This window comes from Phascolarctos cinereus, unplaced genomic scaffold (assembly GCF_003287225.1).
Source record: "Phascolarctos cinereus isolate Bilbo 61053 unplaced genomic scaffold, phaCin_HiC Scaffold_3;HRSCAF=262, whole genome shotgun sequence".
NCBI classification, from domain to species: Eukaryota; Metazoa; Chordata; class Mammalia; order Diprotodontia; family Phascolarctidae; genus Phascolarctos; species Phascolarctos cinereus.
In genome coordinates, this window is record NW_027555736.1 from 112,669,895 (window position 1) to 112,689,038 (window position 19,144).

Here is a 19,144-nt window from a genome sequence, read left to right on the forward strand (position 1 = left end):
CAGACCTTTCCTGCCAACCTTTTAAGTTGTCTTGGGCTGGAAAATTGTTTCCCTCTGTCTTTTTGTGGGCTTGGCCGCTCTAGAATATATGACATAAGATAGACATCATATGGGGTACATGAGATAGAGAGGATCACAAAATTTAAAAAGTTTAGCACAAATCCAATATAACTAATATAGCTAATATTAAAAGAGAAATAATTAAATATGGGGAAACAATCTTTGCAGTAAGTTTCTCTGATAAATGTCTCATTTCCAAAGAACTCATTCAAATGTATAAGAATTACAGCCCTTTTCCAATTAGTAAATGGACTAATTGGAATTAGTAAATGGACTAATGACTTCTCAAGGGAAGAAACCCATGTTCATATTGCCATATGAAAAAAATGCTCCAAATGCAGAATAAAGCAATTCTGAGTTTCTGCCTCATGCACATAATTTTGACAAAGATACCAAAAAAGGAAAAAATTTCTGAAGGGACTGTGGGGAAACAGACACATTGATGCACTGTTGGTGAATCTGACAATAGGTATAACCATTCTGGAAAGCAATTTGGAATCACAAAATGTTACTAAGCAGTAAATGCCCTTTGGCCCAGTTATACCACTACTACACATATACTCAATAGAGATCGAAGAGTATGAAATCCTATATGTAGAAAAATACTCAGACGCAGGTAGGTGGCGCAGTGGATAGCTCACTGGCCCTGAAATCAGGAGGACCTGAGTTCAAATTTGACCTCAGACACATAACACTTATTAGCTGTGTGACCCTGGGCAAGTCACTTAACCCCAATTGCCTAACCAAAAAACCAAAGCAAAACAAAAAAAAATTAAAAAGAAAAAAAAAAAGAAAAATACTCAGAGCAGCTTTTTTTGTGGTGCCAAAAAAAGGAAACTAAGGAGATGCTTCTCAGTGGGGGAAATGGCCAAATTGTTACTCTGTCACAGGTAAATGGGTGATTTCAGAGACACACAAAGACTTGTTTGAACCAAGGCAGAATAAAGTAAGCAGAGCCAGAAGAACAGTTTATGCTATAATATCAATATTATAAAAAGGAACAATTTTGAAGATATAAGAAGCTAAGAAAGAATTAAATGAAAAGAACTAGGAAAACTATTTTTATAGTAACAACACTGCAAAGACAAGGAACTTTGAAAACTACAAGAATTATCATCAGCACAGTATTCCATAGAACTGATGATAATGCATGCTGTCTACTTCCTGACTTAAAAACGATGGGTTCAGGGCGAAAAATGAGATCGATCGATCGATCTATCTATCTATCTATCTATATGTGTGTGTGTGTGTGTGTGTGTGTGTGTATGTGCTTATATGCACACATGAATGTGTGTGTGTGTGTGGCTAATGAGGAAATTTGTTTTACTTGACCATGCATTACATGTTATAAGGAATTTGTTGTTTATTTTAATGGGGAGAGATGAAGGGGGGGAGAATAGATTTCTGTTAACTAAAAAAAATAAAACTTCAATAAAAATAATAGTTTTGGAAGGTATAATTAATACTTGTATATTTGTATAAGACAGAATTACATGATCAAAAGAATATTGGGCATAGAATCAGGAAGACTTGAATTCAGATCCTATCTCTGCAACTTATCAGCTGTATCATCTTAGGCAAGTAAGTTAACCTCTGTGTGTCTCTAGCAATTGCCTGGAACTTATCTACTAAATCACAGACAGTTGAGATCTTGCCCTCTCTGAGTGCCAATTTCCTCATTTGTAACCGAGGTTTTCAAATGCTGGCAAAACTACCACTTGTTGGAGATATCATAGAGGGGTTTCCTATACAGGTATGGCTTGGGCTTCATGAGTTCTGATGTCCCTCCTTTCCAAAACTGTGATTCTGTGAGTAGGTAATTTCTAAGGTGTCATTTAGCTCTAAATCCTGCTATCCTTGTAAAACTAGGAATTCTGAGAATGCTAAAAAACCTCTGTAAGCCACAAAAGCACACATATCATTTTGAGCATTATGTACCAGGATGAGCTTCATAGAAGTATATGTTTCCTTTGGAATCAAGTTTGGTTGTTGGTGTCTATGTTAAACTTGAACTGTGATGAGATTTTGATTAATAGCCATAGTCTTCAATTTCAGTATCTAGTTCACTATGTCTGTTGACATTTGTGGTGATCACTTCTTTTTTAGAACTTTATCATCGTGTGGTTAGAATGGTAGCTGGAGTTTACATTATGAGCCCTCCAAAAAATTTAGAAATATTCCTTTTTATACATTTATTACCTGCGGAATAAACAGATGGCTAGCAGAAAGCCACCTCTTTTTCCTGGCAACCTCTGGAACACAGGAATTGCTCAGGTGGTATTTACATTTGAGGATCGAAAAGGAAATCTGTCACCATCTCATCCTAGTCCCCTATTCCTAATACTTGATGTTCATTGCACCAGTCAAGCCTTGGAATTAGAATGTGACTTTCTCATCTGGATATATTCTGTAGTTTGCCACTTCTTCCCAGATGTGGAAGGCAAAGTGAAGGCTATAGTAACTTACACTATGGAGTTGAGTGGGAGAGATCAGGGAGATGTTTTCTCATATGTCTCAAACTGAAACAGTAGATGTTACACAGTGTACATCTTCCTCTCAAAAGCCATACTCATTGTAGTTTATCCTATTAGATAATGTTAAGGGCATATTGATTGGTGAGAAGTATATCCCTGAGATACAGCCCATGAAATTATTATGTACATTAATCATACCTTATGTACTCATGCCAAGCTTATATTCCTTATGTTTAAAATGGTCACAATAGTAATAATAATACTACGCACCACATGAGGTTGTTCTGGGGAAAGTACATATTAATATGAACTATCATTACCATTTTTAGTATTGGAAGAGAAGCATCTCAGAGGCCTTCACTTATTCAATCTTTTTTTTTCTCCTCTACTTTTTTTTTTAACCCAGCTCCTGATTTTTCTCTGCATAGCCACTCCTGTTAGGATGGACACCTCTCCTTGCCCTTCTTATCCTTGTTTCTAAATATAGCTAGGGCCCACCAATATAGTCTTTTATCATCTTATTATTTTATTGCTACCTCCATTTGTAATAAATAGCCAGTGACAGAGGCAGCAAACTATAGTATAAAAGTTCTGGTGTGGATACTTGGATTGTGGTATGGGCTCTTTTCCTAACTAGGCTTGGAATCCTGGTTACAGCACTTTATCTCTCAGTATCTCATTTTCCTTATCCATAAAACTAAAAGGATGGACTACAGATAGCCAACAACTTTTGTGAAAGAAATCTGGGCTTTTAGCAGATTTTAAGCTCAATGTGAGTCAGTAATGTGAAGTGATGACCCAAAAAAAGCCACATGATCTTCAATTGTATTAAGAAAGGCTTGGGATCCAGTATAGGAAAAGTTATCATCCCTGTATATTCTGCCCTAGTTATACCATGCCCATGCCGGAAGCATTCTGTTCAGTTGTGGGCTCCTTATTTTAGGAAGGGCATTGATAAACTGGAGTACGTTCAGAGGAAGTAGCATGTAGCCAAAGCATGGAACTGGGAAAGCACAAAATGGTGAAAGGCCTTGAGGAAACATATTATGAGGACAAGTTAGAGAGCTGAGGAGGTATAGCTAAGAGAAGACAGAAGGTGAGGTTCCAGGGAGAGAGGGGACGTCAAGCATGTGAAGGGCTGATGGTAGAAGGTTTAGTCTTGTGTCCTGCAGAGACCGTGAGAGCAGAATCAGGAGTGATGAGGCTCAATCTAAGCAAAAACTTTCTAACAGCTCCTTGAAAATGGGATGGCATACCTCTGGAGATGGTGAGTTACCTAGTAACTGCCAGGCCAGACCACATAATCACTTGTTAGACAGCAGCTAGGTTTCCCAATGGTTAGAGCACTGGGTGGAATCAGGAAGACCTAGTTCAAATCTGGCCTCAGAAACTGAACAGCAATGTGACCCTGGGCAAGTCACTTAACCTCTGCAGTGCCTGGCACATAGTAAGTGTTATATAAATGTTAACTATTATTAATATTGTTATCGTTATAAATATCATATAGGAAATTTCTCTTTAGTGAATTTTAAATTTAAATATCAACAAGATAGACTCAATAACTCTGGGGTTGCTTCCTGTCCTGAGCTTCTATGATCAGTAAGGTCACCTTATACTCCAACATTCTGTGATGCTTTATCTAACTTAATCAGAGGAAAATCTGTAAGGGGGGGTGGTGGTCTTGGCCTCCTGAGACAGCTGAAAGCACAAATTTAAGCTATAACAAGAATAAAAAGTATCCTGTTGTTGCTATGTGGTCATCAGGTTAAATCCTCCTGCTTCTGAATCAGCTTCTTCATTTTGTCAGCCTGTTGAAATAAGAGAGGAGATACAGAGAAGCAGATGTTCCTATTGACAGTTTACATGTAGAAAATCCAGGGATTGGAGGGAAGGGAGAATTGTACCAGGGCCAGAAAGAATAAATTTACAGTGTTGAAGGAATTCTGACCACCAAGGAAGAGGTAGAAGGAAAGAGGAGGATAAAAGCCTATCCATTGTAGGATAGGAGCAAAGAAAGACTTAGGGGGAAAAGAAACAGATTCAACTCAGAGCAAGGTCTTGGAATTGAAATGGAAGAGGGCTGGATGGCTAGCAGGAGCAAGCTTCTCAGCACCTAGCCTACTGAGCAGAATTGAGGATGCGGTATGGAATGGATAAAACTTAGAAGGGAATCATAACTGATGCTCACAGGAAAGTCGTTTGTTCAAAGCATGTTTTAACTGGAAGGAAGTTAATGGAGAGTTTGCTGCATCCTGCAGAGAGTCGGGAAAGTGTAAAACTGTAAGTTGCCAGGGTCATTTTTGTCCGAGTTGGTGCTTAAGCAGCCCCAGGATGGACCAGACCACAGAAGGCTGGGACTTTGAGTCCAAGCAGCTCTACATTGTTGAAAGGCCTGGGGGCCTGAATAAGGGAGCAAGGCATTCAGTTATCAAGGCATATGGGATGTTCATTTGAAAGTAGATATGAAACTGGGATATTGGAGAGGGAACAGGCAGAATGCAAAATGTTCAAACCAATTTCAAGATTCAGAATGTCAGTCTGAGTAGCGGTATGGCAGGTAGTCAGTGGAGGTGTAAGCAAACAAGACAGTTGAGATAATCTAGCAACAGATGTCAGGTTCTCAATCACAGGGAGACTGGGAGTCAGGAGCCACTGAAGAGCTAAAGAGCAACAAACCCCATTGCTGGGGATGTGGGTCCAAAGGAGGAGCTCAGACCCATGGGAGCTGAGACACTGCAATAGGAACCTCATCACAAATGAACTGGGAGACAAGGACACAGGATTAGAGCAGAATCAGTTCAAGGTTTGCTTCTAGCAATCTATCTTAATTTTTCAGTGCCTCAGAACTCTCTAAAATTCTAAGTTATCGCTGACGCTCCAGACCCTAGAAGTTCCCTACACAAGTCCAGACCAAAACTTATGGTGCCAAAGCCACCTCCATTAAAAGTCTCTTGCATGGCTGTGATAGTTATTTACTTAACATTTTTATTCTGCCTTCTACCAAAAGGATTTGAGGCAGCCTATTAGTTAAAATAGGACAGCCAAGTGGTGCAGTTCTGGGCTTAAAGTCAAGAAGACCCCTCTTCCTGAATTCAAATCCAGACTTAGACATGAGGTGTGTCACCCTGGGCAAGTCACTTAACCCTGTTTCCTCATCTGTAAAATGAGCTGGAGAAGGAAATGGCAAACCCAAATGCGGTCATGAAGAGTCAGACATGATTGAAAAACTGAACAACAATTAGTTAAAAATGTTGTGAAATTAGGACAGTTAAGGATAGAAACAGGAGAGGGACCACCTGAAGGACACAGAAAGAGTAGAGGCTACCACATAATAGATATAATTTGATTATTGTAATTAAGCCCTGAATTTGACTGAGTTTTTTGATGAGCTAAAAAGGGAAACAGATCGTATTACAAAATTTTTATTTTCCAACAAAAGAGGGCAAAAAAATTTGTCTACGGAGACAAACATTTTCCTGGAACTAAATTTCATCAGGAATGTAGTTCTGCATGAGTCCTTTTCTGAGCGACATTGTGCAATACAGCAAGATAGTATTCTCAAATACAATTTTTAAAAATTTATAGAAATCTTACTTAAAGAGAATCCTTGCCCCATCCCAGTATAAAGGCAAGGGATATCCAATTCAATTGTAACTTGGTGACAGTGATGTTAGTGTTTAAACCACCAATTCATATAACTGGCCATAATAGTCATAGGTTGGGACTTTTAAATGCCATTTGCAATTTTTTTCATTTTGCCATTTAGAATTTGAAAGCAGATACCAGTGTTGAACAGGAAGCCCTAATTGCAGTATAGGTCTGCTGCAAGTCAAAGAAAACTGCTCATGATTTTTGAGTTTATTAATACATCTGCGGTACACTTCAGCCCTTTCTTCCAAACCAAGCAATAAAAGACTTTAGAAGAATGCACCATAAATTATTTTTGGATGCTCCAAAGAATTCATTTGGCTCTATACAATAACAGGTCTAATTTCTGGTATGCTGCTATCACACTTGAACCAAACAGGCTACTTTTTTTTTTGGCCTGTATAAACTATTAGGATAGTAGCTTTAGGGATTTTTTTTAACTCTAAAAATTCAGAGAACTATTTCACAAATTAAATAGACTGACAAAAAAAGAATTAATTTACTTATACTCAGAAATCGTATATAATGATGATGCTTCAAGGTTTGCAAAGTGTCTTTTTTTTCCTCTCTCAGTAATCCTAGACAGTAACATTAATTCTTCAATTTATAAATTAAAACTCTGGCTAATAGAGGTTGAGTTCAGAATCACACAGTGAATGTTGGAGACATGAATTTTAGTGCAAGTATTATGTCCCCATTTTATAGGCCAAAGGAGGTTTAATGACTTTATCCAGGGTCACACAGATAGTTAACAATTGGGATTTGAATCCAGGTCTTCTCACTATGACTACTATTATTTACCCGATACCATACTGACTTGAATTTTCTTGTGAATGGAAAATTAGTATTTTGTTTGGGCTTTCTATATAATCCCATTTGTCATACTGTTATTAACAAGTCTTCTGTTAACAAATCTTTTGAGAGCCATTATTCTTGGAATTTTCCTAGGCATTAGTCAATAGAATGCCTGGTGAGCCGAATCCCACTAAATAAGCAACTATTTTGCATATACATGTAAAAAACCAAAAAGTTAAGCCATTTCATTAGTATTTCTCGAGCATGTGGACTTATAGAGGAAAATTCTCTTTCTTGCTTTTTTTTTAACAAAGGTAAAAATAAATTTTATTTTTTTCTAATGGAAAATCAATTTCTTTATCTCCCCCCCATAGTATGTATATGGCATATTGTGTTTGATAATTGTTTGTTGAATTGAAATGCCTTGACACACTTTACTTAAACTGTTAAATTTCAATCACAGAGTGGTCTTTTTTTATTTTATTTTTTAATATTTATTTATATATTTATTTTTAGTTTTCAACATTCACTTCCACAAGATTTTGAGTTCCAAATTTTCTCCCCATCTTATCCCTCCCCCCCCACCCTAAGGCAGTGTGCATTCTGAATACCCCTTCCCCTAATCTGCCCTCCCTTCTATCTCCCCCCCCACCTTCTCTTATCCCTTTCCCCTTTTGTTTTCCTGTAGAGTAGGATAGATTTCTATACCCCATTGCCTGTTTATCTTATTTCCCAGTTGCATGTGAAAACAATTTTTGACATTTGTTTTTGAAACTTTGGGTTCCATATTTTCTCCCTTCCTCCCTCCCCACCCCCCCTCATTGAGAAGGCAAGCAACTCGATACAGGTTATACATGTGTAGTCATGCAAAACACTTCCATAGAAGTCATATTGTGGAAAACTAACTATATTTCCCTTCATCCTAACCTGCACCCCCTTTATGCTGTTCTCTCTTTTGACCCTGTCCCTCTTCAGAAGTTTTTCCTTCTGATTACCCTCTCCCCAATCTACCTTCCCATTTGTCATCCCTTCCCCTGGCCACCTGCTCTCTTATCCCCTTCCCCACTATTTTCCTGTAGGGTAAGATAGATTTCCATGCCCAATTGAATGTGTATGGTACTCCCTCCTTAAGCCAAATCTGAGAGAATAAGATTCACTCATTCCTTCTCACCTTCCTCCACTTCCCCTCCACTGTAAAAGCCTTTTCTTGTCTGTTTTATGTGAGATAATTTACCCCATTCTCTCTCTCCCTTTCTCATTCTCATAGTATTATAATCCTCTCTTATTTTTATTCTCCAGATATCACTGCCTCATCTTCAGCTCACTCTGTGCCCTCTATCTATCCATCCCTCCATATATCTATTTATCTGTCTATCTATCTTTCTATCTATCTATACATATATATTGTTTTCCCTCCAACTATCCTAATACTGACAAAGGCCTCATGAGTTACAAATATCATCTTTCCATGCAGGAATGTAAACATTTCAACCTTAATAAGTCCCTTATGATTTGTATTTCCTGTTTACCTCTTCATGCTTCTCTTGAGTCTTGTATTTGAAAGTCAGATTTTCTATTCAACTCTGGTCTTTTCATCAAGAATGCTTAAAAGTCCTCTATTTCACTGAATGTCCATTTTTCCCCTGAAGGATTATACTCAGTTTTTCTGGGTAGGTGATTCTTGGCTGTAATCCTTTGACCTCCAGAATATTATATTCCAAGCCCTCTGGTTCCTTAATGTAGAAGCAGCTAAATCTTGTGTTATCCACAAGTGTGTGTGTGTGTGTGTGTGTGTGTGTGTGTGTGTGTCTGTGTGTGTCTGTGTGTGTTTCTGCAATACTTGAATTGTTTCTTTCTGGCTGCTTGTAGTATTTTCTCCTTGACCTGGGAACTCTGGAATTTGGCTACAATATCCCTAGGAGTTTTCCTTTGGCGATCTCTTTTAGGAGGTGATTGGTGGATTCTTTCAATTTCTATTTTACCCTCTGGTTCTGTAATATCAGGGCAGTTTTCCTTGATAATTTCTTGAAAGGTGATGTCTAGGCTCTTTTATTGATCATGGTTTTCAGATAGTCCAATAATTTTAAAATTATCTCTCCTGGTTCTATTTTCTAGGTCAATTGTTTTATTTCACAATGAGATATTTCACATTGCCTTCTATTTTTTCATTCTTTTACTTTTGCTTTACAATGTCTTCATTTCTCATGAAGTCATTAGCTTCCACTTGCTCCATTCTAATTTTTAAGGAATTATTTTCTTCAGTGAACTTTTGGACCTCCTTTTCCATTTGGCCAATTCTGCTTTTTAAGGCATTCTTCTCCTCATTGACTTTTTGGACCTCTTTTGCCATTTGGGTTAGTCTATTTTTCTAGGTATTATTTTCTTCAGTATTTTTTTGGGTCTCCTTTAGCAAGCTGTTGACTCTTTTTCATTATTTTCTTGCATCACCTAATTTCTCTTCCCAATTTTTCCTCTACTTTTCTTACTTGCTTTTCAAAATCCTTTTTGAGCTCATCCATGGCCTGAGATCAATTCCTATTTTTCTTGGAGGCTTTGGATGTAGGAGCTTTGACTTTGTTGTTTTCTTTTGGTTGTATGTTTTGATCTTCTTTGTCACCAAAGAAAGATTCTGTGGTCTGACTTTTTTTTTTTGCACAGTTTGCTCATGATCCCAGCCAATTACTTGAGTTTTAAACTCTTTGTTAAGGTAGGGGTCTGCTTCTAGTGTGGAGAATGTACTGTCCCAAGCTTCAAGGGTTTTGTGCAGCTGTTTTCAGAGATACTTCTAGGGACCTGTAAATTGTTTCATCCAAGGTAGTACAATCAAGGGTGAGGTGTATACTCCTTTCCTGGCCTGTGCTCTGGTCTCTGAGTGACCACAGGCACTCTTTTCTGCCTTGGAACTGAGAGGAGGATTCTCTCTCTACTGCCACTGCAAGCTCCACCATGCCAGCTCTCCTCCTTACCCCAGGATAACCACCCAGAACTGCAACACAGATCCAAGCACCAACAAAGCAAGAGATTCCTGCCTCAGCACCAACAAAGAGATCCCTGCAATCCCCCTCTGATCAGCCACTCGATTCCCCCTTAGTCTATAGGCAGAAAGCTCTGGAAGCAGCCACTGCCCCAGGGCTGAGTTGGGACTGGGGCTGGGACCAAGCTTGTCTCTTACTGTGGGTCGTAGACCTTTCCTACTGACCTTCTAAGTTGTCTTTGGCATTTGTGGGTTGAGAAGTCTGGAAACTGCCACAGCTGCCCGTGATTCAGTCCCCTGAGGCCTGCTTCAGGTTTGCTGAGGCCTGGTCTTTGCCTACGCACCCACACTGAATTGTGTTCCTCTCCCAGCCTGGCTCAATAGACCTTTCCAATTAACCATCCATGTTGTCTTGGGCTGGAAATTTGCTGCTCTAGAATTTCTTTACAGACATTTTTTACAGGTATTTGGAGGGCTTCGGGGGAGAGCTCAAGCAAGTCACTGCTTTCATTCTGCCATCTTGGCTCTACTTCCCCATCTCTTGCCTTTTCCAGGGTTGTCCCTGGGCCTGGAATGTATTACCTCCTTATCTGTGCCTCTTAAAATTCTTTGCTTCTTTCCAAGTTCAAATGAAGTGATACTTCTTACACATCTTTATCTCTCTAACTGCTAGAGCCTCAACTCCTCCCCAAAATTACCTTGTGTCTACTATATATGTGTGTGTGTGTGTGTGTGTGTGTGTGTGTTTGTTCATGTTCTTTCCCCAAAATAGAATATAAATTCCTTGAAGATAGCAATTGTTTTATTTTGTTTGTGTCTGTGGTGCCTAGCATATCACACTCTCTAAGCTCACTCTTAAAATTACCATTCTCATAGACAGATCAGATCCCTTGAGTTTTTAACTACTTCTCCCTACTGGGTTCTCAGGGTTCCCTGTGATGGTGATATCAAAGTCAAATAGGAATGAATCCCTGTGGCTGCAAATGAACTTAGAAAACTGCAAATTAACATTATTTATGTTGTATTTTACTTTTATTTATTTTGCTAAATATTTCCCAATTACATTTTAATCTGGTTCTGGCCCCACTCTGGAGTTTTCCCGCCCAGAGACTGCAAGTCTGGAAGCTCTTGCAGAGGTTGGGAATAGTTTCTAATACTGACAATCATGAGCCCCCACCAGTGTGCTCCCAATTGATTTTCACTTGAGATAATTCCAAAGATGGCAGCGTAGACAAGTTCCTAAAACCGTCCAAGATCATAAAATCAAATATTAGAGCTGGAAGAAACCTTAGGAGCCAACCTCCTCATTTTACAGATGAGGAAACTTTCCCAAGGTCACATAGGTAATAAGTATCAGGGTTAGTATGTGAACCCGATATTTAACCCAGTTAGTATTTGAACTCTGATTCCAGGTCTAGCATTTTTTCTACTGTATCACATTACCTGAGATGGCAGCTGTCTTCCATTTCTTTCATTTTAATATAAGAGTGAAAAGTCAAGATATGTGGATGTAAGTTTAATTTTTCCAAGCATCCAAAACCTAAACCTAACATAACTAATTAGGTCTACCACAAAATTTATATTCTGATATTTTATTGGGCCATGGAAGTGATCCTGGATTCTCAAAGCCTATATATTGATTTAGCACAATTCCTAGAAGGTTCTACCAAGTTAGAAAACCTCAAGCATATGTTTAATGATGGACTGAGAATCCTTATTGAATACAAGCCTACTTAAATACAGAGAGGGTCCTAGCTAGCAGATTGGCCACTAGGTAATAAATTTCTTGGCCATGGCAATCCATGAAACTAAGAAATATTAAAAGCAACACTCAGAATCACAAGACTTAGAGTCTGAAAGGACCCTAGAGATCATCTCTTCCAAATCCCTTATTTTACAGGTGAGGAAAGTGAGGCATAGACAATAGTAAATTATTTGCCCAAGGTCAGCCAGGTAGTAAGCAAAGAAAGGATTTAAACCCAAGTCTTTTGAATCCAAAGCTAGTACCCTGTCTGCTCTTCTTACACTGCTTCCGCCACTATAACTCACTGTAGTTCTGTGTTGTCTCCTTTTACTTTCAGAGCAAAAGGGCTATGGAAGTAAAAGGGCAGGGTGCTGAGAATCACATAATTAGATTGGTATTGTGGTACACACTGATAATCCTAGCTACCATGGAGACTGAGACTGGTGACTCTCTTAAGCTTGGGAATTCTGAGCTGCAGTATGGTCTATAGCTGATCAAGTGTCTGACACCAATATGGTGAGCTACTGGGAGCAGAAGGCTACCAGGCTGCCTAAGGAAGGACGAACTGTCCCAGGTCAGAAACAGAGCAAGTTAAAAAAAAACTCCCATGCCTTCTAATTCTTTTTTACAATATAACTAATGTGAAAATAGATTGAATATGAATGTATATGTTGAGCCTATATCAATTTACATGCTGTCTTGAGGTAGGGGGAGTGGAGAGATGGGAAGAAAATTTGGAACTCAAAATCTTATGGAAGTGAATGTTGAAAACTAAAAATAAATAAATAAATTTATGATTTCAAAAAAAAAAAACTCCCATGCCAGTCCAAGCAATATCAGGCCCATGAGTTGACCTTGACCTGCCAAACCTGGGTGAGGTGAGACCCAGTCTTTTTTTTTAAAATTACTTCATTTTTTAGATTTCCTATCAGTATTTATTTAAATGAGGCTATTCTAAATGTGAGATCTTTGTCCAATGTGAAAGGATTTGATGTACTGCTGGAGAAACAGAACTACATTTTTACTGATGTTCTTGCTAGAAATGAAAGACATAAAGAAGTCACCGCTACGTAGAAAGATGGCTCACAGACTCCTCTGGGCAAGGCCAACAAAGAAGTTTGTTTCCAAAAGCAACATGAAATATCATTTAACAGTACACTTGATCATCTTATTTGGCAGGGTCCATGATGAATAGACTAAAAAAGACCTCCGTGAAAGTATTTGCAGTTTCTGTGCCAACATCTGTTGTAGAGGGTGAAGAAGTAGAGAAATTCTAGGAAGAACTTGACAAGATTCTCCAAACTGAGTCAAAAGACATTGCCACTCAGGCCTTTTTCACAAACACCAGCTCATTTGTTGAACTGAGTAACCAGTAGGCCAATAGTAATAATATAGTGATGCTTCTATCAGAAAATGATCTGGGAGGAAATATCCTCTGAACCAAGTTGGCCTGAGCTTAGAAGGAGCCAGAAAAGTTCTGGAGTCCTCAGTTCTGACCCACTGGTAACTGTGGCTGACAAAAGGAAAGCAGTGGTGTGGCATGGGGTATAGAATTCTTGAGGGGAGTTTAGATCCAAGTCCAGGGACTCTTAACCTAGGGTTCAGACACTCCTACACACACACCAATGTGGTCTATGGGTAGATTTCAGGAAATCTATAAATTTGCACGGGGAAAATAATCGCATCTTTATTTTCATTGATCTCCAACTGAAATTGAGCATTTCCTTCAAGTATGAATTTTTAAAACATAGACATTATTCTGAGAAAGCATCCATAGGCTTCTTCAAACTACTAAAAAAGTGACTCAGTGACACAGAACAGGTTAAGAACCTTGAGCTCAGGTAAGAGTTGCTCTATGGGGACATGCCCAACTCCACCCACATGGGCTCGTAGAAGGTATTACCTGTGATGTTACCCTGTCCCTGAGAGTCTCTAAGAGAATTATTCTAGGAGAGATGAGAACTCCCTCACATGGGCTGAGAGCAGTAGGGAGCCACAGTCAACTCTTTTGGGGCAGATTCTTATTTTCCTTAAGCTTAGCTCTGACTGTGTCACTGCCCTATGCCATCAAATCCAGTAGTTCTCTATTGTCTATAAGATAAACTATATACTCCTGTTTTTGTCTTTTAAAGCTCTTTAGGACCTAGTCACAACTGTCTTTTTAACCTCATATATCACTGCCCTTCCTACACTCTAAATTCTCTGATAAGATTCCTTCATACTCTAATGTTCTGTGATTCACTCTAGTCAAACTGGTCTCTCTGTTCCCCAAACACAATATGCAGTCACCCATCTCAGCGCTTTTGCGCTGGCTGCTCCTAGTCTCCATGCCTGGGATATATTCTTTCCTCATATTCCACTCATAAAATCCTGCTCTTCCTTTAAGATGCAGCTTAAGAACTCTCTTCTACCTGAAGCCTTTCCTGGTTCCTCACCTGCTAGTGCTCTGCCTGCCTAACTACAATGTATTTATTTTGTATATGCTTCTATATGTATATATTGTGTCTCCCAGCAGGATATGAACTCCTTGAAAGTAAGAAATATTTCATTCTTTGTCTCTATAGCTCAAGGTTCTACTACAGTGTCTGGGAAATAGTGGATGCTTAAGAAATGCTTGCTGGTTGATTAATTGATCAAAGAAGGAAAGGAGTGCTTGGCTAAGGCTCTGTGGGGTGGGAATCCATGTCCTAGATTGTACCCCTCTTCTTCTAATATTATTTCCTTCTCTAGGAAGGAAGTGTATGATAACAATACATTTTTGAAATGCATTTTTTTGTTAATAGTGGTATCACTGTATCTACATTTTGATAATGGCTTTTTCTCATTACTGTTTGGGGATGCAGCCTAGAGGCTTACCTCTTGCTTGCTCTGAATTGTTGGCTAATCTTTGGATGAAGAATTTCTTCCTCCTGGAAGTCTCTTCCCAATGGCAGGTGAGATGCAAGAGACTATTTGGTAGATTGACCAGTCCTAGAAAGTATCTTATGGTGACTACTTCCATACGTCATTAGCTTCTTGGCTTAGCAATAGTCCTTAAAGTAACATAAACTTTGTTTCTTCTAGGTTGCGTCAAAATGACAGAATCACAAAGACTTAGAGAAAAAGGGAACCTACCATCTTGTCATCCTAGAAACTGAGAAACTGAGGTTCAGAAAGTTGATATGACTTGCCTAAACTCCCACAGTTAATAAATGGCAAGACTAGAACTTGAGTATCTTTATTCCCAGACCAGTGCTTTGTGTCTTGCCTCTAATCTTCAGCAGGATGCCCAAAGCAATAATAGCTTAGTCTACAAATAGCTAAACCTGTGTTTTCTCTACCATTTCTTCAGTGATTATTTTCCAAAAATAAATAAATAAATAAAAATGAAAACTGTGTTGACCATCGGCTATTTATTTATTTACTTACTTGCTTATTTATTTATTTATTTGTTTGTTTTGGTGAGGCAATCAGGGGTAAGTGACTTGCCCAGGGTCACACAGCTAGTGAGTATCATGTGTCTGAGGCCGAATTTGAACTCAACTCCTCGTGATTCCAGGGCCAGTGTTCTGTCCATTGTGCCACTTAGCCGCCCCCAGACTGTTGGCTTTTTTAAGGTTTAGGATTTAGTTTCCCCCTTTCCCCAATTCTCCTTCCTCCTATTTTCCCACATCCCTACTTCCTGTAATTTTTTAAATTGATGTTTGTTTCTTTGGCATCAGTATGGGGATCCTCCTTTGGTTAGAGAAAAAGGCAATTTCTGATGCTAAAAAAATTTAGACAGTGATTTCTGGAGTGTTGGTGACCTTTCTGAGACACACTCCTATTATCCTATTACTATGAATCTTCAGCTGTGATGACTGACTTAAGCACATGGTAGTGTCTTATAAAATAGCTTCATTCTACCTGTTTTGTCTGTTTTAAAAATTCATTACCTCTAAGACTTAAGAGAGAAAAATCTTGATAAAATGACAAATAATTCATTCAGCCAGAGTATATTACAGTTTTTAAAGGACAAAAAAATATTCAGGAAATTTTGTCTACTACAAGGCAAAAAAAAAAAAAGATACCTCCCACCATCACTTAAATTTTAATTTTAGATCTTTTTAATAAAATGATTTTAAAATTCTTTTTTTTCTATGAGAACATGTCAGTCAACGAACACTAATTAAGTGCTTATTATGTGTCAGGCACTATGCTAAATAAGCAGTGAGGAATACAAAGAAAGATAAATAGGTCACCACCTTAAAGGAGCTCACATTCTAATGAGGAAGAAAACATGAACTAGGTACATACAGGATATATACAGGGTAAATGAGATAATCTCAGAGTGAGGGCGCTAAGATTAAAGAGGACTTGGAAAGGCTGCTTGTAGAAAAAGCTGAGGTTTGGAGGAAGTTAGGAGGTGGAGAGAGAGGGAAAGTCCTATGTTATTGTCTATTATTATTAAATCTTAAAGTAAAGCTTCATAAAGATTTATTTTAAAGGGCTATAAAACAGAGTTTCAGTAATCAAATGGCCATTTTCTCTGATGGAAAATGCTCCTTCCAAGCAGCCCTGCTGCTAATGTGATGTCAGTACAGTGGTTAAATATAGCAAATCACTGGCAAGACGAATCGAGAGGAAGTCCATTAAATGAAGCTGGCTATGTATTTCTCCTCGTTTTTCCTTCTTCTGTATGTTAAAGGCATTTTGGTGCTTTTCCTATATGTCTTAACTAAATGTCTATTTGCCTCTCTCCCTCTCTCTCTCTCTCTCTCTCTCTCTCTCTCTCTCTCTCTCTCTCTCTCTCTCTCTCTCTCTCTCCCTCCCTCCCTCCCTCCCTCCCTCCCTCCTTCCTCCCTCCCTCCCTCCCTCCTCCCTCCCTCCTCCTCCTCCCTCCCTCCCTCCTCCTCCTCCCTCCCTCCCTCCCTCTTGCTTTCTGTAGGTTTATTCCTGAGCCTTGGTCACCCTGCAGCACCACTTGTGGCCCAGGCATCCAAGTCCGAGAGGTCAAGTGTCGAGTCCTGCTTACATTCACTCAGACAGAAACAGAGCTGCCAGAGGAAGAGTGTGAAAGTCCTAAGCCATCTACAGAACGGCCTTGTCTACTTGAAGCATGTGACGAAGTCCCTGCTGCACGTGGACTGGATTTCTCTCGGCATGAAAAGGACAGTGAAATGATTTATGATTGGGAGTATGTTGGTTTTACTCCTTGCTCAGCTACATGTTTGGGAGGTATTTGATACTTTTCTTCTTCTGTGGTGCTTATTTTTTGGGTAGCCAAAAGCCATATGAAAAATTACTTGGTGCAGTGGATAGAGCTCTGGCCTTGAAGTCAGGAGGACATGAGTTCAAATCCAGTCTCAGACACATGACACTTACTAGCTATGTGGCCCTAGGCAAGTCACTTCACCCTGATTGCCTCACCAAAAAAAGCAACAGCAACAAAAAATTACTTGGTGTAAATCAGAATGGGATTGAAAGAAGTCCTGCCAATGACCTAAGAGAGAATTAGTAAAATACTCTGCCTGTTAAATCTCTTACTCACAGGAGGTAATGCAGAGAGAAAGAGATGCCTGTGTTCTCTCAGCCTAACAGTGTGGTCAGCCGGAGTAGGTAGTGCCTATGGGGGAAGAAGGAAAGGAAATGTGGAAAGGGGCAAAGCCCCTTTGATTCTGCCCTTTAGAAACTTTGTGAGCTTGGTAAGTGATATCACATCTCTGCACCAAAATTTCTTCCTTTGTAAAATGAGAGAGTTGACTAGGGACGACCCTGGGAAAAATGTGAGAGGAGCAAAGGTGGGTTTTGCAGCCTGAGAAGAAAGCCTCTCTTAGAGAGTGAAGGAAGCCTGTAGATTTGCAGTAGTCCAGCCCTTGATTTTATAGATTCCTTGAAGGGTTTTATTGGATGTAGCAAAGCCTGTTTCTTTATAATACATTTTAACCTAGTACTACAAGGTCATCCTCCAAAGATTAACTTTCTTCTTCGTTGATTTGAATTTTGATCAGTATGTAAGAGTTTCATAACCTGACTTCTGAAAATCAAAGGGCTTCCATCTGAAAAAGGTTGGCAGTTATATTAAAAAGCCATGCTGAGAGAAATGTAATTTTCCACTCAACATTCATGGATTGAAGTCATGTTTCCTATGGAGAAGAAATAATGAATATAAATTAAGAATTTTCAAAAATCAACCCCATTGTCTGGAATCCCTGAGATTTTGTTTTAACCTATAAGCTTGTACATCCATCATGTAAGTACATCCCAGCAAAGTTGTCAGTGGGTAAATTATCTAGTCTTTTCAACATTGACGCATTCAGAAGTTTGAGTAAATCTTCTCTCATGTTAATTTGGTAACCACAAGTTAACTTTTTTCTCTACTGATCTCTCTGCAATGATTAAGGAACCAGGCACATTCTGTTTTCAGCTTCTAGAGCAGATAAACCAGGGGAGTCAAATCTGTGTCTTACAGGATGCATACAGCTCTCAGCTGAATTTCATCTGGCCTGTGGCAAAACCTGTGTGGCAGTTTTTTAAAATTAAGGGTCTATTAAGCTCTTCCTCCCTACATTCAAAACCTATTTTGGCCTCTGTTTGCTGGTAATAATTGTAAAATGTGACACCTTTTAGCAGAAGTATCTTAAAATTTTAATAAGTAAAGGACATTACTCCATCAAGGAAGACTTTATTCTCTTCAATTGAGCTATTATTCATGTAGCTAGAATGAGAAATAACAGCTGGCCAGACCAATGACACGTCTTCTTCAGAAGGAAGGTAAATGGTAGTGTTCTCTAAATGTCAACTATTGTTATTACTATTAAGAAAATGATTATTCAGACTCCTTTCTGTAAGTAGATTCTTGATAAGGGATTTTTGGAAAAACATGGGCAAGAATTGCATAGAATGAGCATGTGAGGATTGGGAGCAGCATGGGTGAAGAGGCTGCTTTAACCCACGAAATCATGGTTCCATCTAAGTATCAGAATGTTATACCAATGTTATAATAAATAGTGATTCATAACACAATTAAATTTGCCATCCTGGTAGGAGAAGGAAGGCTAAAGAGATAGACAGTATTGTAAAACAAAATCTCAGGGATGCCAGACACTTCTAGAAAAGGGAATTGTCACAAAATGCAAGTATTCAGAAAATTTGAAAGGTAGAATTCAAAAATTCTATAATTTGGGGCAGCTAGGTGGTACAGTAGATAGAGCACTGGGCCTGGAGGACCTGAGTTCAAATCCAGCCTCAGATACATAACACTCACTAAACCCCAATTGCCTCACCAAAAAAAAAATCTGTAATTCACCAGAAGTCTATAAACTATTTAAAAACTCTGTGATGGTACCACTGTTTAACTCCATTCTGTTCAAACAGATTTTAAGTTTTTTATAAGGCTAAAACCATATGCCCAACAAACAGTTTGTCAAAAACTGTTCAATATAGGACAGAGTATAATTAAACAACCATTTTCCATGAAAAGTAATTGAT

General features: G+C 38.8%; 1 protein-coding gene across 2 annotated transcripts in view; it reads left to right on the plus strand.

The window, feature by feature from the left end:
* ADAMTSL3 (ADAMTS like 3) overlaps window positions 1–19,144 on the plus strand; it is a 567,152-nt gene that overhangs the window by 424,830 nt on the left and 123,178 nt on the right. For both annotated transcript variants that reach the window (XM_020966068.2, XM_020966078.2), the window contains exon 16: window positions 16,602–16,891. In XM_020966068.2, coding sequence (XP_020821727.1) covers window positions 16,602–16,891 — 290 coding nt within the window. The remainder of the gene's footprint in view (window positions 1–16,601; window positions 16,892–19,144) is intronic.